Source organism: Nerophis ophidion, linkage group LG07 (genome assembly GCF_033978795.1).
Source record: "Nerophis ophidion isolate RoL-2023_Sa linkage group LG07, RoL_Noph_v1.0, whole genome shotgun sequence".
Lineage (NCBI taxonomy): Eukaryota > Metazoa > Chordata > Actinopteri > Syngnathiformes > Syngnathidae > Nerophis > Nerophis ophidion.
In genome coordinates, this window is record NC_084617.1 from 15,419,426 (window position 1) to 15,431,016 (window position 11,591).

Genomic DNA, 11,591 nt, shown 5'->3' on the forward strand with positions numbered 1-11,591 from the left:
TGTGCAGCTGCAGCGGTTGAAGCGCTCGCTGTCCTTCATGCGCAGCAAGAGCGTGGAGAACTTCTTCCAAAGATCCTACAGCGACGCTCGCCTCCCGCCGGAATTTATCACGGACCCTCCGCCGCCCTCACCGCCGCCGCTGCAGCTGATGCCGGGCTCGCCCCTGGTGGGCGAGGTCTGCTCTCCGTCTCGCTCGCCGTCCGTCAGCCCCAACCTTTCCATCTCCTCGCACTCTCCGTCCCTCAGCTTGTCCCCGTCGTTGTCCTCCAAGCCGGTCCAGACTCAGATCACACACTGCTTCCAGGACCACGTCTTTCGCAAGACCACCAGCTGCCAGCTCTGCAAGAACATGATCGTAGGTCAGCGTCATCTATGCTTACTTCCTTATACTTACAGTACACACACCATTTATTACTTCCATACTTGGTTCTTCTCTTCCACACACACATTATTATGTCGTATTCCATTACGAACATAAATATATACTCACTTTCATACTAAGTTAATTGACTTACATACATCTTTACTTATATATTATTGTATAAATACCAATTTACTTACATAAATATATACTCACTTTCATACTAAGTTAATTGACTTACATACATCTATACTTATATATTATTGTATAAATACCAATTTACTTACATAAATATATACTCACTTTCATACTAAGTTAATTGACTTACATACATCTATACTTATATATTATTGTATAAATACCAATTTACTTTCATATTTACTTACATAAATATATACTCACTTTCATACTAAGTTAATTGACTTACATACATCATTACTTATACATTATTGTATACATACCAATTCACTTTATTTTCTTACATAAATATATACTCACTTTCCTACTAAGTTAATTGACTTACATACATCATTACTTATATTTTATTGTATACATACCAATATACAGTATATACTCACTTTCTTACTAAGTTAAGTGACTTACATACATCATTATTTATATTTTATTGTATACATACCAATTTACTTTCATATTCATTTATGTAAATATATACTCACTTTCATACCAAGCCAAATGGCTTACATACATTATTACTTATATATTATTGTATAAACACCAATTTACTTTCATATTGACTTACGTAACTATTTACTCACTTTCATAAGTTAATTGACTTACATACATCATCACTTATACATTATTGTATACAAACCAATTCACTTTCATATTTTCTTACGTAAATATTTACTCACTTTCATACTAAGTTCATTGACTTACATACTCTAGTACTTATATATTATTGTATATATACCAATTTACTTTCATATTTTCTTCCGTAAATATATACTCACTTTCATACTAAGGTAATTGACTTTCATACATCATTACTTATATATTATGGTACAAATACCAATTTACTGTGATATTTACTTACATAAGTACATACTCACTTTCATATTAGGTTAATTGACTTACAAAGATCATTACTGATACAATATTGTGTACATACTAATTTACTTCCATATTTTCTTACGTAAATCTATGCTCACTTTCATACTAAGTTAATTGACTTACATACATCATTACTTATTTTATTGTATACATACCAATTTACCGCTCTCACGCCAGCTCCAACCCCTTCTCTCCTCCCAACTGCTGGTTATATGGGACGGGTGATTAGATGACAAGGCCCACCTGGGCCTTCTACGCACCTGTCGCTGACTTCGAGGCCGGTCCTGGCACACCCCATTCCGCTGCAGGCCCGCAGACAGTAGTCAATTGACTTATGTACATATTCAATGATTAAAATTAAGTTTTGACTTCCTTACACCGCAGTATATAACTGTGTACATACTAATTTAATCACATATTTGCTTACAGAATGATATTCAAGCTTAATAATCGCCCTATTTAAGTACTTAGTCATCAATTGCATACAGTATATATTACTCCCTTAAGTGACATTCCTGCATACTTACTTGTGTATAATTACTTACCTGGGCCATCTACGCACCTATCGCTGACTCCGAGGCCGGTCCTGGCACACCCCGTTCTGCAGGCCACGCCCCCTCCTCACCTTCATACAGACAGTAGTCATTGACTTACATATATATTCAATGATTAAAATTAAGTTTTGACTTCCTTACACTGTAGTATATAATTGTGTACATACTCATTTAATCACATATTTTCTTACATTATGATATTCAAGCGTAATAATCGCCCTAATTAAGTACTTAGTCATCAATTGCATACAGTATATATTGCTCCCCTAAGTGACATTCCTGAATACTTACTTGTGTATAATTACATACAGGCCCACCTGGGCCATCCACACACCTGTCGCTGACTCCGAGGCCGGTCCTGGCACACCCCGTTCTGCAGGCCACGCCCCCATCCACACCTTCATACAGACAGTAGTCAATTGACTTACATACATATTCAATGATTAAAATGAAGTTTTGACTTCCTTACAACGCAGTATATAACTGTGTACATACTAATTTAATCACATATTTTCTTACATAATGATATTCAAGCGTAATAATCGCCCTATTTAAGTACTTAGTCATCAATTGCATACAGTATATATTGCTCCCCTAAGTGACATTCCTGCATACTTGTGTCTAATTACATAGTGTCATGTTTGATTGTCACTTCCTGTCAGCTTATATAGGAGTCTTAGGATATAAGCGGTGAGACATTCATTTTTAATAAGGACTTTGCTCAATGCTGCCTGTGTGTGTGTGTGTGTGTGTGTGTGTGTGTGTGTGTGTGTGTGTGTGTGTGTGTGTGTGCGTGTGTGCGTGTGTGTGTGTGTGTGTGTGTGTGTGTGTGTGTGTGTATGTGTCTGCTTTTATTTTTAATGGTGCTCATATTTCTGCGAGCTGTACTTCATGTCACGGTGATGGATTAGAGAATACAAGCTGCTCCTTTTCTCTCGTGTTGTAATTTTTTATGCTTTTATTCCCAGCATGCATTGTGGCTTTATTACGATGTGATGCATCATCTCGCTTTCCCTGCAGCCTCCTGCTGGTCGGGAAGCATCTTTTTTATCCGTCTTTGTTTTTTTTTTGGTTTATTGTTTTTTTTTTTTTGCTGCAGCTTTGATGAAGACGTCTGATTGTTTTGATTGCAAAATCAATTGTCTTTTCTTCGCAGGAACGGAAAAATTAATCACCATAAAAAAAAACACGAGGAGCATCATCTCCCTGCCATTTATTTACAGAGAAAATGGCAGCGTGACAAATCAATTATGACTGAAATGTCTCCAGCTGGTTTGCGGTCTCTGAGTGGTTTTGGGAGTTCGTCAAGCTGTTGGTTGGGAAAGTGGGCCAACACCTGAGTTTGCGCCACCTCAGCATACGCCCACTTTGTCTAAAGACCACCCTTGTGGTTTTATTTTATTTCTGTCTGCATTTCTTTTTCCTGCTCTCATTCTGTCTCTCTTTTGTTGATCTTCCCTGCAGGAAACTCCAAACAAGCTCTGCGGTGTAAAACCTGCAAGTTGGCGGCTCACCTGTGGTGCACCTCGGAACTTTCACAGCAGCCGTGCTATGGCAAGGTACCAATATACACACACAAGATTATTATTACTGCAGCTGATGCTTATGTGGCTTTATTCTTTTGGGCTTTTGGCTGCTGTAAAAAAAAAAAAAAAAGATTTTTAAAAGCAGACATTATGTTAGAAAAATTGTTTCTAAGTTATCACAAAAACGAGTTCCCGGCGATAAGACCAAAAGCTGTCTTTGAACCTACCAAGAGTAAGACTCGTAAAACTTCACTGTGTAAGGGGGAAGCAACATGAAGGTGTTCCTTTTTCTTTCATGTATTGTAATCAAACAGAAAGATATTGTCTGACCCAAGAACTACAAACGCAAAGAGGAAGCAGGACCAGACTCCCTTCCAGGCGAACTCTTTTTGAACTGTTTCACAAACCTCTTTTTGAACTCTTTTACGAACCGTGGTCCATCACCTCATTTAATGTGGCTTGCAATGTCATTCATATGGTACGTCAGGTCATTCAATGTGGTCCATTACATCATTAAATGTGGCCCGTCATGTCTTTTATATGGTCTGTAACGTCATTTAACATTGCCCATCACCTATTTTAATGTGCTCCATTATCTCATTTAAAGTGGCCAATCATGTCATTCATATGGTCCGTAACATCATTTAACATTTTCCATCACCTCATTTAATGTGCTCCATCATCTCATTTAATGTGGCCCACCATGTCATTCATATGGTCTGTAACATAATTTACCATTTTCCATCACCTCATTTAATGTGCTCCATCATCTCATTTAATGTGGCCCACCATGTCATTCATATGGTCTGTAACATAATTTACCATTTTCCATCACCTCATTTAATGTGCTCCATCATCTCATTTAAGGTGGCCAACCATGTCATTCATATGGTCTGTAACATCATTTAACATTTTCCATCACCTCATTTAAAGTGGCCAACCATGTCATTCATATGGTCCGTAACATCATTTAACATTTTCCATCACCTCATTTAAAGTGGCCCGCCATGTCATTCATACGGTCCGTAACATCATTTAACATTTTCCATCACCTCATTTAATGTGCTCCATCATCTCATTTAAATTGGCCCACCATGTCATTCATATGGTCAGTAATGTCATTTAATATTTTGTGCCTATCACCTCATTTAATGTGGTCCCTCACCTCATGGCCCACAATATCATTCATATGATCCGTAACGTCATTCCATGTGGTCCATCACCTCATTTACCGTGGCCCGCCATTTCATTCATATGGTCCGTAACATCATTTAACATTTTCTATCACCTCATTTAATGTGCTCCATCATCTCATTTAACGTGGCCCGCCATGTCATTCATATGGTCCGTCAGGTCATTCGATGTGGTCCATCCCGTCATTTAAGGTGGCCCGCCATGTCATTCATATGGTCTGTAATGTCATTCAATATTGTCCATCACCTCATTTAATGTGGTCCATTACCTCATTTAAGGTGGCCCGCCATATCACGCATATGGTCCGTCAGGTCATTCAATGTGGTCCATCACCTCTTTTAATGTGGCCCGCCATGTCATTCAAACGGTCAGCCACATCATTTTCCATGGTCCATCACGACACTTAAACATGGCTCACCAGGTCATTCATTATACCATCATACCATTGAACGTGGTACACCACATCAATTATTGTGACCCTCTGAGGGCGGGCCGTTATTGCTAGGTGGCCCTCAATACTCAAAGTTAAAAAAGTTAAAGTACCAATGATTGTCACACACACACTAGGAGCAGTGAGCAGCAGCGGTGATCGTTTTTGGTGATTTAACCCCCAATTGATGCTGAGTGCCGAGCAGGGAGGTAATGGGTCCCGTTTTCATAGTCTTTGGTATGACTCGGCCGGGGTTTGAACTCACAACCTACCGATCTAAGGGCGGACGCTCTAACCACTAGGCCACTGACTACAAAGGAGTTTGACACCCCTATTCTAATTGATACCCAATAATTTTGTCCTCCCGCTGTGTTTATTTCCAGCCAAACATTTATGGTTTGTCAGACCGGCGATTAGCATACAGAATGCCATTTTAGAGGCACGCCTTGAAGAGTGGCCTGGCGAGGTGGGAACGATGCCTCTGCGTACGCCAGCTTCTTGGCGGGAACAAAGGAATCCATGATTACCTTGCGAGTGTCTTCTCTCCACAGAATGTGACAGAGTGGCTCATTTGCAAGTCAAGGCAGCGACGAGACCCGAAATTCAGCTGCAACGCTTTTGTGTTTAATTCAGTGTGAAATTACAGCCTTGTGCAATCACGTGAGCGTGTGTGTGTGTGTGTGTGTGTGTGTGTGTGTGTGTGTGTGTGTGTGTGTGTGTGTGTGTGTGTGTGCGTGTGTGTGTGTGTGCTGCCGCTTCATGTCCAGGATTGTTTGGATGCAGCTCACATGTCCCGTACGTCTCTTCAAACGACTCCCTTAATGTTCCCGAATGGTTGCACCGTGGGGGACATTAATGTCCATCAGCTCAGCCCTGAAACTGGGAAGTAATGGAAACTGAAAAAGCATTATGTTCTCTTCTCCCCTCCGTTAGTCTGGCGCCTTCAAGCGAAACTTCAGCTCGCCCATGCTGGTCACTGACCAACTGGCCGTTGTCAAGGAAGCGCAGCCGAGCCAAGGTGAGCGTTTGTGTCTCTTTTGTTGGTTGTTGTTGTTGCACCAGATTGCTTGTACGTTGCGCCGAATTACGGGGAAAATTTACTCCCAGCGTGGGCATCGTGAAAGGAATTATTCGGAAAAACAACAAAGGCCGGCTGCACCTGCCAGTATACACAATTCACAAGATTGCAGAATTTAAACACAAATTGAGATTTTTGTCTTTCATTTTCAACATGCTGTTAATAAATCGCACATCCAACAACACAAGTGCACAGTGCAAAAGCAATCAAGTCCTCCTGCAGCTCCCCAAAAAATTTGGTAACAATTTAGTATAGGGAACTGTTAATTAGTTGCAAATTAGTTACATATTGGCTCTTAATTAGTCATTTTTAAATACTTATCCTGCATGGCCTTATTATACAACCAGTGAGCCGGTAACACTTTAGTATGGGGAACACATATTCACCATTATTTATTTGCTTATTAACATGCAAATTAGTAACATACAGTGGGGCAAAAAAGTATTTAGTCAGCCACCGATTGTGCAAGTTCTTTCACTTAAAATGATGACAGAGGTCTGTAATTTTCATCATAGGTACACTTCAACTGTGAGAGACAGAATGTGGAAAAAAAATCCAGGAATTCACATTGTAGGAATTTTAAAGAATTTATTTGTAAATTATGGTGGAAAATAAGTATTTGGTCAACCATTCAAAGCTCTCACTGATGGAAGGAGGTTTTGGCTCAAAATCTCACGATACATGGCCCCATTCATTCTTTCCTTAACACGGATCAATAGTCCTGTACCCTTAGCAGAAAAACAGCCCCAAAGCATGATGTTTCCACCCCCATGCTTCACAGTAGGTGTGGTGTTCTTGGGATGCAACTCAGTATTCTTCTTCCTCCAAACACGACGTGTTAAGTTTATACCAAAAAGTTCTATTTTGGTTTCATCTGACCAGATGACATTCCCCCAATCCTCTGCTGTATCATCCATGTATCCATTTTGATATAAACTCAACTCGTCATGTTCGGAGGAAGAAGAATACGCTGTTTGAAAGGAGGAAAAGCAGACGAGATGACAGATTGTAGAAGACGCTAAAGGCAGTGCCTTTTTGCCACGCCCCCATTATTGTTGTTCGTGTGGAAATCGGGAGAAATTCGGGAGAATGTTTGCCCATGGAGATTTCCCGGAGGGGCACTGGAATTCGGGAATCTCCCGGGAAAATCGGTAGGGTTGGCAAGTATGACTAACATACTATCAGTGCACTGTCAATACAGCTAGTGACTGGGCCATGCACTCACTGAGGTGTCATTTACTTCACCGGTAAATAGTGGCAATGCCTTTAAAGGGGAACATTATGACAATTTCAGAAGGGTTAAAACCAATAAAAATCAGTTCCTAATGGCTTATTTTATTTTTCACATTTTTTTTCAAAATTTTACCCATCAAGCAATATCCAGAAGAACTGCTTCAAAGTGCCTGAATTTCACTATCGCTATATCCACCCGTCCATTATCCTGTGACGTCACTGCTTGATGCCAATACAAACAAACATGGCGGAAAGAACAGAAAGATATAGCGACATTAGCTCGGATTCAGACTCGGATTTCAGCGGCTTAAGCGATTCAACAGATTACGCATGTATTGAAACGGATGGTTGTAGTGTGGAGGCAGATAGCGAAAACGAAATTGAAGAAGAAACTGAAGCTATTGAGCCATATCACGACAGACAGCGGCAACGAGGACGAATTCGGCGATCGCCTTCTAACCAGCGATTGCATCTTTTGACCACTGGTGCAACTTGAATCTGTCGATTGGTATGTGTTTGTTTGGCATTAAATGTGGGTGGAGGGAAAGGCTGGATGTGAATATAGCTAAAAATGAGGCATAATGATGCAATATTTACATACAGCTAGCCTAAATAGCATGTTAGCATTGATTAGCTTGCAGTCCTGCCGTGACCAAATATGTCTGATTAGCACATAGGTCAATAACAACAAAACTCACCTTTGTGATTTCGTTGACTTTATCGTTGGAAATGCATCGGCTTTGAGTGTCGTAGGATATCCACACATCTCTGTCGTAGTATTGCTATCGTCGGTAAAGTGTGCCGAACAAACGAGGGACTTTCGCATCTTTTGACACTGGTGCAACTTGAGTCCGTCGATTGGTATGTGTTTGTTTGGCATTAAATGTGGGTGGAGGGAAAGGCTGGATGCAAATATAGCTACAAATGAGGCATAACGATGCAATATGTACATACACCTAGCCTAAATAGCATGTTAGCATCGATTAGCATGCCGTGACCATTGATATGTCTGCTTAGCACACTCCACATAAGTCAAGTTGAATCCGTCTCTGTTCGTGTTGTTACACCCTCCGACAACACACCGACGAGACATGATGTCTCCAAGGTACGGAAAACAGTCGAAAAAAGGGAAAATAACAGAGCTGATTTGACTTGTGTGTGTAATGTGTTTGAGAAAATGGCGGATATCTTCCTGTTGAGAAGTCACGGGTGAAAGGTCATTGCTCCGACAGCGAACAATTGAAAGGCGTTTCAATCGCCAAATTCACCCTCTTAGAGTTCGGAAATCGGTTAAAAAAAACATATGTTCTTTTTTCTGCAACATCAAGGTATATATTGACGCTTACATAGGTTTGCTGATAATGTTCCCCTTTAAAAGCAACCACTTCAATTTTTTGTTTTTCTACTAAAAAACAGTGCCAGTGCTTTCGAAAACAGGCTTGCAAAGTCACACGGTCCATTCCAACTGCGTTTCCCATAATTCATAGCTGGCTGGTTCCAAAGTACATTGCGGTGTACAATGTATAGCAATATTTTAGAGCCGTGTTTGGGACGACGTGACAGTAACGACACACGCCACGTTCACAAAGGAGGCTGATGATGAATTATAGTCAGCAATGATCTTGTGCTTTTGCTGCTTGGCATCAAACTTTTAGTTCAGGGATTGACTTGCACAACACATTCAAATAGAACAAGAAGGAGCCGAGACGTAGATAAGGCCATTCTTTCTTATTGCTCCCTCTTGCCGAAGACGAAGTATCAACAAAGCAGCGCGCAATGGCTTGCAGCAAATACACAATCAGCAGCAGCGGCGGTGAAGAAACACCTGACTGGAATCCCCTCGTGCTTAACCAGGCCGCCATGCTGGGTGACGATGCCGGGTCTCGGCACCTGTGTCCAACGTGCAGCTGCTGCGCTGAATCAATGTTAGCACCTCGTGCTGTCACTTCTTTTTAGCGCCCGCCGAGAAGGGCACTCATTAACTTACAGCACACACACACACACACAGCGTCATGGCGCCTCGGTCTCTGCCAGGGCCAGCTGAGACGTCGCCTGACAAACTCACGCCGAGGCCTCGAAGTAAGAAAATGCAAGAAAGCCTCGTGGGGGAATGATGAACACACCATTTTGAGTCGCTGGGTGTGGGTTCCAGGGTGACTCAAATGCTGCAAACCAACAATCTACTGTCATTTATTCGCATTAATCTCATGATTAAATGGCTACTATGCATATATTTCTTTATCTGGTGGGGCACTTCTCCACCTGCCCCTAATGCCTTTTGTCCTGCACTGATATAAAAATATACAATGTAGCAGTAGATAATTTTCCAAATGAAGGCATTTATTTTTATTGTGGAATGTACTGTTTTTATATTTACTATTATAATGGATGGATGGAAATATAATAATTAGGGGTGGGCAAATTAATGCGTTAATTATGAGTTAACTCATCAATCTATTAACGCCGACAATTATTTTATCGCACATTTGCGTATGTTGTTTACATGCCTTTTCTTAACAAGATGGTGTCGCCCGGCGTCGAGGGGCTCTTGGTAAATATGCAACATTTGGCAAAAATACCGGACAATTCTGCAAATTTCATGGCTGGCTTACAGCGTGGTCACTCCGGGATCACTTACGACCGCCAGACAATTCTGGATGTGGATAGATCGGGCCGTTTTGGACTGAATGACGCGTGCTTGCTAGACCGGTTAGCTAGCATGGGAATACTTTGCCGGCTACATCCAGCGGCCTGTGAAGCAGCGGAGTATATGTGTTGTCTGTCTATTTATCAATAATGCAGACGAGGAGTGTTGGCTGAGTTCTTAACGTTTGCTTTCAGAGCGTGCATATCACAACATACAAGATGCCGTCATGGCGACACAACCTATACCGGGCTACCGCGTCGCTACTACCGTGCATGCTCGTCACTCCTGTTGCATGCTGGGTAGGGTAGTTCTTTTATTCCCTGGCTCATAACATCAAACAATCGGAAAGTTCCTAGATATGGTCATAATTATTTTAAGTGCACTATGCAGAATAAACTCAACATTATTAATATTGCTACTACGGATAATTTGATCAAAAATTCCCTAAAACAGCCCACTACCTATAATATAGGATTTTTAAACATAAGATCCCTGATAAAAAAAAAAATGTTTCTGCTGTTACCTCAGAAATTGCCTGTTCAGATGTTATGATTGTGGCTCAGAGATTTGTATGTAGATTATATCTATTTTTCATAACAAACAGGATAACTTAAATACCCTGGCAGTGGAAATAAGCTCAAATGTTTGTATTTACATTTTTTGAGTTAATTTTCATAAAATATGCTATTTAACTGCTACTGTTTAACAAGGACTGATTTAAATTGTATTTGCACAACAAATGTTTTGGCGCTTTTGTTCATGTGTGAGAATATTCCAATAAAGGTGCACTACACACTACTTTTGAATTCATTATTGGGCTTGGCGTATACAATGCAGTTAATCGCGATTAATCAGAGAAATAGTGCGATTAACTTCGATTAAAATGTTTAATCGTTGCCCACCCCTAATAATAATACATGATCCTGGTCACCTGTTGCCATACTTGCCAACCTTGAGACCTCCGATTTCGGGAGGTGGGGTTTGGGGGCGCGTGGTCGGAGGTGGAGTGCAGGGCGTGGTTGGGGGCGTGGTTAAGAGTCAAATATTTAATATGTATGTATTAAATATATATGTATATACAGTATATATATACATATATATATATATATATATATATACATATATATAAAATTACTAGGCTTTCAGTGAATTCTAGCTATATATATTTATTTTAAATATGTGTATATATATATATATATATATATATATATATATATATATATATATATATATATTTAAAAGAAATACTTGAATTTCAGTGTTCATTTATTTACACATATACACACACACATTAACACACACGGTATAGCTCGGTTGGTATAGTGGCTGTGCCAGCAACTTGAGGGTTCCAGGTTCGATCCCCGCTTCTGCCAATCTAGTCACTGCCGTTGTGTCCTTGAGCACGACACTTTACCCACCTGCTCCCAGTGCCATCCACACCGGTTTAAAAATGTAACTTAGATATTGGTTTTCACTATGTAAAGCGCTTTGAGTCAC

General features: G+C 40.5%; 1 protein-coding gene across 3 annotated transcripts in view; it reads left to right on the plus strand.

Annotated features, from left to right (window-relative positions):
• The window catches only part of LOC133555650 (SH3 and cysteine-rich domain-containing protein 2-like), a 90,779-nt gene that overhangs the window by 38,926 nt on the left and 40,262 nt on the right, over positions 1–11,591 (plus strand). For all 3 annotated transcript variants that reach the window (XR_009807350.1, XM_061904993.1, XM_061904994.1), the window contains exons 2-4: positions 8–359; positions 3,451–3,545; positions 6,070–6,154. Coding sequence is in view for 2 of the 3 variants with exons in the window: in XM_061904993.1 (XP_061760977.1) it covers positions 8–359; positions 3,451–3,545; positions 6,070–6,154 (532 nt within the window). In the remaining variant the exon portion in view is untranslated. The remainder of the gene's footprint in view (positions 1–7; positions 360–3,450; positions 3,546–6,069; positions 6,155–11,591) is intronic.